At 33.6% G+C, this 16,143-nt stretch overlaps 1 protein-coding gene across 7 annotated transcripts in view; it reads right to left on the minus strand.

Annotated features, from left to right (window-relative positions):
* Positions 1-16,143, minus strand: part of LOC308222547 (sodium channel protein type 2 subunit alpha) — a gene marked incomplete at both ends in the record, with an annotated part of 422,596 nt that overhangs the window by 16,709 nt on the left and 389,744 nt on the right. For all 7 annotated transcript variants that reach the window (XM_080620730.1, XM_080620729.1, XM_080620736.1 and 4 more), the window contains 6 exons: positions 114-287; positions 1,252-1,406; positions 1,998-2,118; positions 11,905-12,390; positions 13,469-13,825; positions 15,084-15,257. In XM_080620730.1, the coding sequence (XP_080476856.1) occupies positions 114-287; positions 1,252-1,406; positions 1,998-2,118; positions 11,905-12,390; positions 13,469-13,825; positions 15,084-15,257 (1,467 nt within the window). The remainder of the gene's footprint in view (positions 1-113; positions 288-1,251; positions 1,407-1,997; positions 2,119-11,904; positions 12,391-13,468; positions 13,826-15,083; positions 15,258-16,143) is intronic.

The following is a 16,143-nucleotide window of genomic DNA, read 5'->3' on the forward strand; positions in this document are numbered from 1 at the left end:
AGACAATGTGAATTATTTTTGCATGTTTGTAAGACTGCTTGGTAGTAAAGAATTTTACAACATAAAGGACTTAACTACAGTAAATTTTACAATATTAATGTCTGTGTACTTACATCAACAATCAGGAAGTCCAACCAGCACCAGGCATTAGTAAAATATATTTGAAAACCATATGCTACCCATTTTAAAAGCATTTCTAAAATGAAAATATATGTAAAAACTTTGTCAGCATATTCTAGCATGGTCTTGATAGTTTTGCGCTGTTCAATATATATATCTTCAAAAGCCTACGAAAAAAATATATTCAGGGATCACTAATGCTTCACAGAATACACACGATAAAAATAAGCTAATTTTTCCCCTTGCTCTTCTTCATATTTCCCATCTTTAACCACACTACAAATTAGAGCAATTTGCCCTGTCTGAAGTTGGAGATATATATATATATGTATATATACTATTTTACTAATGAATGAAGAAATAAACCCAAAGCACAAATTTTCATCCAATGTGGTATTAAGAAACTTTCACATACACACACACAAAAATGCCCCATTCTTATACAAAATCTGTTCCAGATATGTACATTCCATTCTAGAAAGCAATTAGGTAGATTACATTTATATACTCCATCAATCAAACTTATGTCTAGCAGACAAACTGAAGAGCAATGTATTTGCTAGAATGTACACTTTGATACTGTAGCGAATGTTAAGTAAAGCTGGAGAGGTGGGTAATGTAAATCTTGTTGGAAAGAGGTTGTTAGGTTTAATTTGTTGTCACACTCTTCCCTATCTTCTGCCTCCAAAAAGGAACAGAATGAAGTAATTATTTCTTTTTTTTCTATGTATGGTCTTTCATAAGCAGAATCCAAGAAGTGGCTGAGCCTAGAAAGAATTAAGAACTTTTAGTTATATGTTCAGTTTACAATGATCCTTTGTACTCAAATCTCTTGACGAACATGATGAAAATTCACAGGCAATTTAAATCTTGAGTAGCTATGCTGGCTTAAATGAAACTTTGCCAGCTTTACAGTGGTAAATCAAAAGTATCACTAAAAAAGTGCATGTGAAAGTTGATGAAATTTTCAAGTTTGGGCCAAGTTTCATTCCATCCTGAAATGATGGAATTTTTATTGATGGATATTCAGCTCCAAGTAAAACAAGTCTTTCTGAAGCAAATCTGAATTTTGCTGCTGCTTCTAAGGAGATATCTAAATATTTCAGCATCTGCAATTTTTTTTCTACTTACTAGCGCGCCACTGCTGAGGAGAATCATGAAGACAATGAAAGTCTCAAACCAGTTGTGCTCAACTATGCTGTAGCAGGTTTTTCTAAGATTCCACCAAATTTTTCCTTTGCCATCCTCTATACTTACTTGACAACATGGAAATTTCTTCACACAACCTGTATTAAATTAAGAGACATTAAGATCCAAAAGGAAATTATTTCCAAGTCAATATTTACTGCGGTATCAACATTGTTAGAAGCGTTAACAAATTTTATAATAATTTTCTAAATTAAACACTGGAATCCTTTTTATAGGATGCTGAATATCAGAATTTAGGTAAGTAATTTGAAGAGAAACCAGATAATAGCGAACACACAGTACGAGTAAACAATGAAAATAGACCCACTGATATTTTTGACTGTTGGCATGTAAACTGTTCCATTTGTTGATGGACTATCATAAAGATGAATTTGTTCCAAATTTCAAGGGCCCTTCCAAATCAGTGTAAAGTGTTTTAAAAGTAGAAAAGTTAATAAAGTTTCTTAGTTACAAGACATACACAGTGGCCAGGCAGATAAAGTTACTCAAAGCCTAGGGAAACTGTGTTGTGATTTTCATCTAATTTCCACCATTCTAGGCTGAGTATTTTCTTTTGATTGTTGAGGTCATGAAGGTCCACCAGATTTGAAAGCCCCAAGAACTTAAATATGCCTAGTAATAATGCCATTTTACTAATACATCTCTTAAAGCACAGTTAATTTTACAACCTTCTGTAAAACAGGCTTCTGGTTCAAGAGCTTCTTCACTTTCAATTTCTGCTTGCTCGCCCTCTCCAGGAGGAGCAATATCAACTGTGCTGCCTTCTGATGAACTGGATGCATTTAGTTTCTGCAAATAAAGTTCCACAGAACAATTTTTTCTCATTAGATACATATTCTATAAAAAATGATATTGAATCAAATCATGCCAGTCTGACTTTTGAGGAACACTAAATTTATACTCATAAATGTGCATCACCATAAGTAAAAACATAGTAATGACGTGCATTGTATAGTTCTGCTTCCCAGTTTATCTTCTCATAGGGAACAATTAAATATAACTTGTCTACTAACCTGGTCCATGTATAAGACTTCTGAAGTATTCTCAGTAGTAATAAAACTGGAGAGCTTGCATGTACCACACTCTCGAGTTATTTCATTTTACTGGATTACACTGAAACTGTGTCTTAATTTTCCCAGCGAAATGAACTAACAGAAAGCTCCACATATATCTTCATGTCCTCTACAGATGGTGTTTTCATAAACATACACCATATCTGGATTAAAAATTTGTAAATTTAATATCATTTAATGGCAAATTTCTGCACAATTTAATTTTTGCAGAAAGCACAAATTACCAGATCCTAAATACCATCTTTGCATTCCAGTCTTCTGTGCATACTGAGAGACCCCTGAGGTCCTTTCCTCAGGTCCTTTCCATCCTGATTTTTTTTGTCATTCTACTATTTTTGTGTTCAGTAAAATACTGTATTCCTTACTATGGTAAAAGCTTAGTTAGATAAAACAACTGAAATTAGGTAACTTTTTACCAAGTACATTGGAATTTGGATCAGGTCAAGCTGTTTATCACACATGCAAGACTGCCCATAATTTTGTCGTTTTAAGAAAGCATATTTTGAAAGGACAAACTTGCCAAAGATGAACACAACTAATGCAATAATCAGACATAGAGTTGTAAATTGTATTCAGTTGTCAATACTGTGTGTCCTTAATCACTTCCATCCTAACTACATTGTCTTTTACTGTGAAATAAGTCTTGTAATCAGAAATTGATTTTGCAACAAATAATAAAGAATAACTCTTTATAGAGGCATTTCCATGTATTCTCTTCTTCAGAGACACTGCTGCAAATTAAAACTACTTATTTAACTCTTCAGTCCCTTCAGGAAAATGCATCAGGAACTAAGGGCTTTTTTTTCTGCCAGAAATTTGGTAAATGGCACATATATTTTCATATAGTTTGGTAAGCAATTTTTCCCTCATATTTAGCTCCTACATAACATGAATGAAGTTTTAAAAAATATTAATGCTGGGTGATGGATAATTTCAGGGTTAAGTTTCAAGAAACTGCCCTTCACACACATGTGCAAATGCAGTCATTACAGGGTCACTCACACTCAGGCTGCATGGCTGTTACTGCATTGTGACCAAAAACAAATGACTTGTTGCATAATAGAAAGGATTTCTGACAAGCACACAGGTATGAGTTTGAAAAACATTCTTTCTCTTCTTAAATACTGTGATCCGTCATACATGGAAAATCATGCTGACAAATGTGAAAAGATTTGGATAAATACATTGAGATTGGGATGTTGGTTAATTTTTGCTTAGTAAACTTGTAAAAAAATCATGTTTTCTTTTTCATACCGATCTTCCTCTGTAATTTCCAAAACTTATGTAAGTAAAATAATTACAGCCATATTGCCTCTAAATGGCATCATTTTATTACTGGTCATGGAGATCAATAAGTCTGAAATAAAATATCATGTACTTCCCATTATGAGAGTATTTTAAACTTTGCTTTCTGTATTACATTTACAGATCAAAATACGCATTAATATACACTGTATTAAGCATTATTAGCACACCACCTTATTATACACACATAAGGCTCTCTTTTATAAAGGAAATAAGATTTGTGAATTAACTTTATTGTTATATATCATTGTAATACAAAGAAATAAGAAGTCTTAAACTTGTCACTGAAATTATAGGCAGTTTCTTCATTAAATAAAAACCAAATATTGTGAAAATAAGAATCTGTCACATTCAAGTTAGGAAAATTAAAACTAATTCATGGCCTGATCCATCATCATTAAATCAATTACTGCCTTAATAGTAGCAGGATAGAGGTTCATAGTAGGCATCAATTATTAATCTATATAAGTGCCAATTACAGAATTAAAAGGCACTCAATTTTTTAACTGCATCTTCCCATGTCAACTCTGTTGCAGGTAGTCCTGTCAGCATAGTTACTAAAAAACAAGTGATAGAAGTGCAGTTTATAATCACCTCAAACAAAACCTGCTATAATTCTCTTCACTTTTTTTCACATAAAGCGTTCTATTCATTTTTTTCCAAATAATTTTAAACAACCACATTATAAAAAGAAACTCATTAAGTTAATAAAACTCCTCTTTGCTTCAAGACCCAATATTAGAAAAGAATCATTACATTTTAAATAAGGTGACTTTAATGGTGGGATTTTTGCTAGCAATAAAACCAATGAAGCTAATTGGAAACTCAATATACATCATGGATTAACACAGTCTTCTTTTCACCTCATAAATGTGATTATCAGCCTCTTGAACATGCCATGCCCTATAAATACTTATTTGCAACTTCAATGATGTCACATTTTCCTCTACAAGGATAAAATTGAAAGCAATTGCTTATGATGCAGCATTCTCAAGGCCTGAATCAGCAAAACAACATGCTTGGCTACAGCAGAAGCCTGAGCAATACTGTGGAAATCATACACAAAAATAAAATAGAAAATAAGACTACCTCATTGGGATTTTTTGGGGTTTTTTCTGAAAATAGAATTATGTATAAATATTATTGCATAGGATATTAAAAAAAAAAAAAAAACCAACAACAAAAAAACAAAGAAAGCTTCATCACCAACCCAAATACTTGGTTAATATATGTAATAATCAGCCTCCATTCTGTCCTTTCAGAGCAGTGCATCTCTTTCAGCTTCGATCATTAAAACAAGCTCTGACCAACAGCATGTTAATGTGCCCGTTTACAGGAAAATGCATTCACCTAAGACCTGGTCTTGCTGTCATTTGATTTTACTCTAGATTTCAATAAGAGCAAGAGCAGGATACTAAAATTTCAAGCTTTACAAATGGCTTCATGATTCAAGTGACAATAAAATAAAGGATTCAGCCATTACAAATTGCCTTTAGTAATTCAGCCATGTGGTTTTATCCTTTGAGCCTTGGAAGCTGCACTGTAATTGAGTGACAAAATGTAAAATAATGGGGATCAATGACTCCAAAGTGATTCTAAACTGACTTTCAATCTCAGATGTTATGATATTTGACTTCTATATAATATTAAGGAAGCCACTTTAAAAATCTATTTCCTTAGAGTTTTATTTAATGTTCAAAGCATATCTTGGTTTAAAATTTAATCAGTAAAACCTGAGAATTTTCAGAATAAACATCAATATTAATTTCTTTCGGCATCTCTGGAAAATTTATATTACAGTATAGTATAAGTAGATCATACCGGAAGGAAACAGCTTTGCATTTTGCTGTAGGACTGAAATCTCAATCCCAGCAAAATTTTGACACCTAGTTTTACTAGGATAGCTTGGCCTCCTTAGTTTCATGCAATATTTGCTGTCCCTGCTCCTGAAAGCTCTGCCAGTTATGCATCATAGAGATTATACTTGCCTATAATTAAAAAACCAAAAACAAAACCAAAAATCCCCAAAACCAACATGGAATTTTATAAAAAATTATGCTGGCTACTCCATAGTCTTTCTAATCTACACCAAGTGAGGACCTCCAACTCAGTCACAGACTGCTATCATGAAACACCACTGTTTATGAAGGAATTTAAAATTTAAGAAAAGACCATTTGTAAAATGCTTTGCTTTGAGAGATTTTTAAGGGGGATTATTTGCTAAGTATAATTTTAGTAATTATGAAACTGTGTGCTCTGCTTACAGTTCATAAAACTCAAGATATGCACTGCACAAATGAATATAAAATGCAGTTTGTAGCATCTTTAAGATTTGCATTACAGTGCATCGTAGATTTAAAAGTATAACAGTATAATGTGTATGCAAGTAGCTGCTGCAGTAGTTTAAATATTATTCATGAAGGAGCTGAAGTTGTGGCAGTAATCATTATAAAAATCACTTAACACATTTCATTACATATTTACATTTATAAGGGCTGAATCAAAAAGGGCTGTTTTTTTTAAAAAAAAACTGTGCATGCTCCCTTTTTCTTTGGCCTCTTTAATGTATAACATTCCAGTACTTTTATGATCCATACTTCAAAACCTGTAGAGCATGCAGTTATTGCTAAAGACTGTATTAAATTATTCAGAAAAATAATTAGCACGTTAAAAAATGTATGTTGGGTTTGCCAATCCCACCTGACCATGCTGTGATGTGAGTCTCATGACTCAGCAGAGAGCAGCTGTGCATGTTTGTACTGTCTTGCAATGGATAGGGAAGGTACATAGCTGAATAGCATGCAGGCCAGTCAAAATCCATTATAAAGTGATTATATATATATATACATATATATGTATAACTTGCTTAGGTAACCTGTGTGAAAGTGGTGACACGTTGCTCTACCTGGTTAAAAAGCACCAGAGCTGCATTCTTGATTGCTCCAGCTTGGTTTTACCCCTGTGAGAAGTAAGAATGGTAGGTAGTGAAGTTCAAGACACAGGATCTCTAGTTTTCCTCTTTTTGGAATCTCTAATTCAAACATGGCTTTAACACAATTAAAACAGAATTATTAAATATTTCATGATCAGTTGGCAAAAAGGAAAATATATACCACGCGAAACGTTCAACAGACTTTTTCTGCAGAACTTGTTTATTTTAGAGAAATAAGAAATGCAGAAGCTAGACCTAATAAACCACATTCTGAAATGATGATTCATAAATAAAAATAGAATTAATTCAATTAATAAAGACATAGTTAGCAGATTTGGAAAATATTCCAGTATTTATATAGTACTTAATGCATATTAATAAAATTTTAAGGGGTTTTTTTTGGTTTAATGTTCTAGTCTTCATTTAAGTGACTCTGTGATTATCTCTTTTATTTGAAAAAAATGTACATGCAGTAAGAAAAATACACTGAAGATGTATGTCTTCCCATTCCTCCTTCATCCCCTAATAATAGTGATAAAATTTCTGAGTCTGAATGAAAAGAAACCTCCATAATTTCTGTTTAAATGGAATGTGTTGAAGTATCATATTGTATAAGTTTAGATTTAGTATGCTATATACTTCCAAGTTCGTAATCTCTCTCTAATTCTCAAGAGGATTGGATTGGTGTCTGGATGGAGGCCCATCAGTGTGTCCAGAGATGTGGTCTCATTCATTAAGTATCCACAGCTTGTCCATAACTTAAAGAATCTGTGACTTCTGAAGACACCATCTCAGAATTGGTCAGTTATAGAAAATGGAAATTTAGATTGTTGGATATTTTAAAAGAAATGTGATAAAAAAATCATCCAACAAACTGATCAAATCACTGCAGGGTATGTTTTGGCTAAGAAATTTATTGAAGCCCAGTGACAATGCTTAACTTTGGAGAATGCAGTATGTTCCTGTCTTCACCTAGTCACAAAATCACTAGTGATGTCAATCTGAAAACTGAACTTATTCCTTGTTTTGAAAATTTAGTGGATTAGGTGATGAAGGATATTTTTAATTTTATTAAAAGCACCAGTTGCAATTTCAGAAGTTAATTGAGCAGTCTTACTTCTCCAGTCTGAATTTGTACTTACTGTACATACACTGTAGATAGAAAGGCTTTTGAAATTCTGAATGTTAGATGCCTGTAGGTGTATGTATTTCTTTAGTTGTGAAATAAGCTTTCCATAACTGATGAATATCTTTGAAATTACTTTTCCATGTTGAAATCCAAACCTTATTCATAAAATTGTGATTCAGATAGAATGAGCAGTTGTTTAAGTGGTACAGAAATACAAGTAAGGAGTTTTATGTTTGGTAAAGTTAACAGAGTCTATTGATTTCACTGACTAGCAGGCATACTTTATAACAGAAAGAGCAGCCCCAATTCAAAACCATCATTATCATCTTTAGTTACTTCTAATTTTCTTACTATCTTCATAGTTAAGTATCTCGAGTATCTTATTTTTAGAGCAGAAATCTGTTATTTCTGATGGTTATTTCACTGGGTATCACCTCTATTTTCTGTAGCAGATATTAAAAAAAAATCCTCCTTCAAAGTATCAATGAAATGTTTGCTTCTTTCAGGTACTTTCTGACAACTATTATGTTAAAGCAGTGGGCAACTTAGAAATCTAATAAACGTTATTGTTCTGTTTCATCCAAATGGAGACTTTCCAAAATTTCTAGTGATACATATGAGAAAGATCTTCTTTTGGTCTGGAACATGCAATCAGGCTCCAGAATACATTCTGGAGCAGATTTGGCAAGTTACTAACTAGCAAATTAATTAGAAAGTGTTTTGATGAAGGAAGACAGGGAGTAAGAAAAATTACAATTTGTTGCTCACTTGCCTGCTCTGTAGCCTTGCACCTGAAACATTCCTCATTGAGGAATATGCACTCTTCTTGGCATATTCCTCAAGGGCACACAGCCTCTGCCTCAGCTCTAGCATGACCTGTTATTGCTGACAGACTTTAAATAATCATTCTGCTCTTAGCATTAGTGACAGTCAGTAAGACACAAAAAAAATGGGCCATTTTACAGTTCCTGTGCAGATCTAGTTTCCAACAACTCTGTTGTGAAATAAAAGGTTATTAAAGAGGATAGCTTCTGAGGGTATTGTAAGTGCTAAGTACTGCCACAGTTAAGCCAGGGAAATATCTGCCTCATCTCTTATCCCTCCTTTTGAAGACTAGGCCTTCTCCTAGCAGAAATGTTGTCTCAGGGTACCCCTTGAGAGGGAAAATAAAGTAAATGATGGTGTGCTGTTCTACAGAGGTAACTTAAACACTGCACCAATATACTCCTCAAAAGACAATTAGGAGGCAGCAAAAGATTCAACAGTACTGTTGACTTGGTAGGAGAAGATTGGGAATCTTCGCAAATTCCTATCACACACCGGAACATTTGTTCTTATATTATCAAAGTGGATTTTTATAGACACACTTAAAAAAAGAGCATATAATCCTTCTCCTAAAAATAACCCAGAAGGAATGGATTAAGGAAACCAGAACAGAAACTGCAAGTAATGTAGAATTAACAATTTTCAGGGTTCTGGTAATAAATTCCTGTCTTATTACATACCATTCACAACATTCACACTTGAACTGTACAAATACCTGTCAAACAATTAAATGCTAAACAGCTGTGTGTGAGTAGAACTTGTAGGAAACACTATTGCTCCTGCTTCACAATGCTTTACAATGGTAGTGATTATTACAGTCTACAGAAACCTTGAGGCTCCACATAAGTCCTAAGTTTATCCTATACCCATTGAAAATTTCTGTACAAGTTCTTAATATAAACACCATCCATCATTTACCGGCAGATTTCCTACAGTTACCTGAAATTTTCACTTTCAAATTCCTTATAGAGATTTTTGAATTTGGTTTCTCTTCCTGAAGACATACAGATACAGCTAAAATTTGTAAAACAAGGCAAAATCCCTTTTGATTCATTACGGTCCTGAAACTTCAGGATGGCTTTAGAAGAAAAAAGCATGATGTCTGAACTGAGAAAAGATGGGAATGAACAGAGAAATTCACTTGTGAAGTCACCTTGAAACTGATACAATTCAGAACTTCTTAGCACAGCACGGGCTTTTACTGCATTTTCTTAGGGTGTGTTTACATCATATATTCACTTGAAAAGCAGAGGAGTTTCTGCCTTTGCATTGCATTTTGTTTTGTCTTCAGCTGTTCTGATAGAATAGATAGCAACACACCATAAACTGAATCATTCATCTCTCTTAAAGAAGAAATATACAAATAACACCTATGGGATGATGTTATTTAATTTGCACCACTCCAGTGACATGCTTGATAGAACTGACCCACAAGCACTGCAGCAGTGAAACTGGTAAAGACTGCCAGGGGAAGAGGAGCCAGGTGTGCATGGGAACTTCCCAAGCCAGCTCTTCTGCTGATGCTGACATGCCATGTAACCACACATTTAGCATCTGCACAGCTTATAAGCATACCAACTTCCTAATGCATATTACGAACACTTTTTAAAGTAACATATTCAGGAAGTGTTTAGGCATGTAACTTCATAAGATGGAGTTATTTGGAAGGCTCATCATTGTATTTATCAAAAATACCCAGAAGGAAAGCAGAAAAAAGTTAGTAAAATGTCATTTTAACAAACATCAGAATACATGAAAATAGTCTTTGCTAAGTCTTTTGCTAATGGAAAAAACAACTTTTATTAGAACAGCTTATGTGAAAAATACTTAATTTTCAGACTCAAAGTCATTCTGAAAACTTTTTTTTTTCTGTACTAGTCGATCACATAAATTATATCCCTTTACACTTCCTGTGTCTCTTATATTCTTAAATTGTCATGGAAAAGCACTAGTGCTATACTTTCTTATATATCTGCATTAAAAATATTTGTCTCATAACTGAGCAACTCAGTCTGATGATTGATAGAATATCTTGCTCTTAATCTTACAACTGTTATGCAGAATAACCTTCTTTACAGTTGCCAGTAAATACACTTTAGATGTTTCTTTATGTTCTTTAGCAAAAAAACCCCACAACAAACCCAAACATACTATGATTAACTGGATTATGGTTATCCATTAATGTTATGTGATGTAGCTTGCTATTGCTGAGGAATACAGCATTATTTGCAAATACGGCAGCTCTACAGCTATGATAGAATCATGAACACAGGGCTTCTTAATAGAACAGCTTTCTTTATGGTAAACAAATCCTTTTGTATTAATGAGTTAATCACATAACATCATAGCTTCTCATCTAATTGAAAACATTTACCAATGGTCCTTATCCCTTAAACCTCACAGTTCCTACATTTCTAATGGCATTGAATATAATTATATTCTGCTATATGCTTTTATTAGCTAAATGCTAAATTAGCTAAATCTGATGCATTCATTAGCTTGTCATTGATCATTATTCCAACATACAGAGTTTTCCTTGAGTACCGTTAAAACCTGTTCATGATCACTTCTGGTGTTTGAGCCCCTTATATTTTGAGGCACATGGCTTCTGGTTTTTAGACCAACTTCTTTCTCTTTGCACAATAATTACAGCATAAGGCTTTCCAGTAAACTGTTTCCAGATGCATCTATATTACAAGATTATTCTGCTCTCCAGGATATTTTGAGATGCTGCTTTACCATGACATTGGTTGGTATCTAGGTTACTTCAATTCAGCCAGCCATAGTCTATGAACCCAAAATCTGTAAAAATATTACTCAAAAAAACTTTTTAGATAATCCAGAATACATCATTGATTTATGGTGTCTTAGGGTTCATTTTTAGAACTAATCTATATATATAATTTTTTTCTCCACTTACATTTCATTGAGTATGCAAAGATGTATATATTTAATTTTTCTTTAACCTTCTACAGTTCCATAAATCCTGATTCCATAAATCCTGATCACATTATAGGTACTACAGAAAAAATGCTTTATGAAATGTGTGCTAGTCCTAAAAACCTCAGAGTTGTTAAAGAAACAATCATATTTAAAGTTATACGTCTGCCAAATGCTAATAAACACAATATTAAAAATGTAAACTCTAAGGATCCACTAGTGTACCATCACACAGGGTAATTTTTTTACAATTATCATTACATTAAATACTAAAAATATAAAATATATTTACATGGGATAAGACAGTTTTTAAACAATTCTAAATATATAAATGCATAGCAACACAATTGTTAAGATTAAAAAAATCCTACCTGTTTGCTTTCTTCCATATCAGATTCACTGCTAAATTCTTCTGTATTTAAATTTTCAAAATCTGATTCTCCAAGTGCAATGGGCACTGTCACAGTGAGACCTGGGTTGTTTATGAATGACATGTAATCGTTTTCATCGATTATGCATTTTTCCACACTGCTACCTGTTCCTACACCACTGGTGGTTCCATTCCCATCTTTAAGATAATTCGTATCTTTGTTTATTTCAACAGCAGTATGATTGGAAATGCAGCTGCCTTTCTTGTTGTTTAGCTCTTCAAGTGCTTTGATTTCCTCTAAAGCTTTCTGCTTTCTAATGAAGGCTTTTTGGATGAACTCCTGTATCTTTTTTTTAACATAATCTATTCCCTTCTGTATCCTTGCCACAGCAATCTGGAGATTGTTCATTTCATTATCATCATCGGTAGCAGCAAGGTTGTCTGAACTAAATGAGCTCAGCAGCAAGGCCAGAAATAGGTTCAATACCTAAAAGATGAGAAAATACAGCTGTAGAGTAAATACACACATGTAAGAAGTGGTGGACTTAGCAGTGCCAGGTTAACAGTTGGACTTAATGATTTTAAAAATCTTTTCTAATTTAAATGATTCTATGATTCTAAAAGAATAGTAGAGCAGGTTACTGATCATAAATAACTGTCTGGTGGTCTGCACATTTCTGCTGATATAATATCAAGATTGCAAGGTCATGTAGATAACTAGGATAAGAACATTTTGAATTCTATTTTATAAAAATTTAAATTGTGTTAAAATGTATCCCTAAAGGAAAATAATTTTGACAGGTAATGAAATACAGTTTTTAGGCATAACAGAATTAACTGCAGGGATTAACAGTAAATGACACTTTAAAGTAAAAGTGTAAATGCTGCATTCCAGTTACAATCCTGATTTCGAAGAAGTTCTCACCAATTCAGTGTTTACTAATTGAACCTTTGGCATTTTAACTTGGCTTGAATTAAATTTTTTCTATAAAGGTTTCTTCTATAATTTTGAGTTAGAAGCTTTCAAACAAATTTTTAGGATGGACATCCAATCATTCTGTATTTTGTTTTTCTGGTTTTTATACCTAAACACATCAAAAAGTTCAATACTTACATTCAAGAGATTCTATATAAGAACAGCTACATTATACTTTAGTAAGTCAGAAGTATTAGTGCTGGAATCAGCTTTCATGGATGTAAGAAAGCTAGATTTTTTTTCTCTGAGGATGCAGCTGCCCAAAAGCTGATGCAGCATAAGCTTTATTATTTCAAGAGTAGTTAGGAAGACATTTGGATTTAAACATCACCTCTAAAATAGCTGCAGCACTCCAATGATTTGACATTTTGGTATATTCCTAAACTCTTGAACCCATAGTGAGAGTACTTCAGTGTATGAAAATGAGTAAAAAGGGGGAAAACAGAATCATCTTATGTTTTTATCCAAAATCTAGCACATTCAGATTTATTTTTTAATTATAAACAGAATTATAACATTCTCATTGCCTAGTTGTAACTTATGTACAGTTTTGCATTAGAATTAATGCTCAAAAACATTCATCACGTACCACAAGGTTTCCAATCACCATGACCAGCATGAAAACAATAAGGCACATGGTTTGGCCTGCAACCTCCATGCAGTCCCACATTGTTTCTATCCATTCTCCACACAGCACTCGGAATACAATCAGGAAAGAGTGGAAAAAGTCATGCATGTGCCAGCGTGGAAGCACACAGTCACTGGAGATCTTGCAGACACATTCCTTGTAGCTTTTCCCAAACAGCTGCATCCCAACCACAGCGAAAATGAACACAATGATGGCCAGCACCAGGGTCAGATTCCCCAGAGCCCCCACTGAGTTGCCAATAATCTTAATCAGCATATTCAGAGTTGGCCAAGATTTTGCCAATTTGAAAACTCGCAACTGAAAAACAAAAATGCACAGGAATAAACAGTGTTAGCTATGAAACAGAAGCTAGGTTCAAGTTGTTCAGCAGATTAATTTGTTCTTCAGTAGGAGCGTCTTATTATTTTAAGAGAAAGGAAGGAGAATGGAGTATTTGCCTAAACTGTAGTCTTCAGCATTTCATCTTAGTGATGCACATAGGAAAAAAAGCCTAATTTGTGTTTGTACCACATTTGATTTTAATATTTTTAAACATCCACTTACAGATGATTACTGAACAATTCTTAAAGACATTTTAGAAGTTTTTACTCTTTTCATCATCTTCACTACACCCTCTTTTCTGGTTTGGTTCCACGTTTTCCTCAGTGCCACATAAGGTCTTCCGGGCTTAGAGAACAATTTTTTTAAGCAACAGTTTGATGCTGATATTGTGATGCTCATTCAAATCATAAACATTAACTTAAAAATAATATTCAGTGACCAAGCTGTGGTATATGAAGTTGGGTACCATTGCAACTGGTCCTGATAAACTAAGTCACAAGCTAAGTCACTACTTTCTGCTCTCTGTATTAAGAATTAACCTAGTTTTTCAAGTGATGTGATAACTATTAGTAATATAGACTTGTAAATCATGAATGTTGTGCCTCCAGTAAACATACCTATAAATTAGCTTCTGTATGATGCTAACTGCTATTAAAAAGACATTTCTAGTAGAAGCTCAAATTTCAATTCAGGCATTATGCTTAAGTCTGACTTTACTCAGATTGACTCTGTTATATGCAATGGACTTACTAAATGTTTATTCTCAGTGCCCATCAAAATAAATGTCGTGAAGAGAGGATCTGCTTAGGGGCTTTATGTGTAACAAACAGTAATGTTCACAATGAAAAGACTAAAAATGTTATGATTCTTTATGCTAGAGGAAGTATGTATATTTTCAGAGACAGTCAGCTTGGATGTATCTTGATGAAATCAGTATAATGAAGATTTACAAAATTCTCAAACAGATAGCATTTATTCTTATGCTGGCAAAGGATACCAATAGGAGAATTTGATACCAAAACATATTGAAGGACATCAATTCACAAACACCTTAAACTTGTACTTACCAAAACTGGCTTGCAAATTAGGTATATATGAAAAATAGTGTGAGCCATATAAGTATATACATTTACAATGCTAGCAATTGTTACAGAAATCAGCACTTTATTTTTTCTTTTTTTTTTTTTTTTTTAAAGACAATTGCATGCAGGTATTTAAGTATCAAGGTATTTACCAATCTGAATGACCGAAGAACAGATAATCCTTCAACATTTGCAAGACCAAGCTCCATTAAACTAAGGCTAACGATAATACCATCAAAAATATTCCAGCCTTCTTGGAAATAATAATAAGGGTCCATGGCAATTATCTTTAGTACCATTTCAGCTGTGAATATCCCAGTGAATACCTAAAACAAAATGTAATTAGTTGAGTTGTTATGAGAAATTTATATACCTGAGTAAATATTTCTAATCAAGCTTGAGTTGTCATACCTGTTACTTTTACTTGTCACTATTAAAAACAGCTGACTGCTATCTCCAAATGGCATTGAAGTATTTCTAAACACTGAAATCTGGTAATTAAAAACAGATTACTAAATCAGGATAGCTAAAGGAAGGCAGAGATATGATAAACCTATAAAAAGCTATTCACCAGTCAGCAGCTCAGCTCTGGTTCATATTTGACTGATACTGCTGGACAACCCATCCAGAAGATGATGTGTTTTCAGTTCTGTCTCTAGAGAACAGTCCCAGTAAAGCAGAAGAAGACTCGACAGTATTTTTTTTGCTTTCTCACAGTCTAAGCAGAAGTGGTTTAGAAACTCTGAAGTTCGACTCTTGAAGGACAGACTCTCTAAGGTCTGTCTTTTAGGTCAGAGTTGAAAAGTGGAATAGACAGGGGAAGTTGGAGTTTCTTGCACAGCTTTTTGTAAGGACATTGAGGTTTCACACACAGCTACTCTTCTGTGTGACAGCTATTTTCTTTGGGGAAAAAGAGCTTCAAGGTGATAATGTTTGAAATATCTCAAAGCGCCAAATGTGAAATTATCAATGCTCCTTAGAATTTTAATGTCCAGAATTTAACCCATTTAAATTTCTTGCAATGAGTATGGACCAGTGCTTTGTGCAGCATAAAAAGCAGTTTTGGAGCATAATGCAAAACCACTAAAAACATCAATATTCTGCACAATACTCAAAGAATATCCTAGATGATCCAAAAGCCTACTAAAGTGCACCAACATACTCTGTCATTGCCTCGTGACAGTTCTTTACCCAGCTTGTCGTCAGTCTTCC

This window comes from Psittacula echo, assembly GCF_963264785.1.
Source record: "Psittacula echo genome assembly, chromosome: 6".
Taxonomy (NCBI): domain Eukaryota; kingdom Metazoa; phylum Chordata; class Aves; order Psittaciformes; family Psittacidae; genus Psittacula; species Psittacula echo.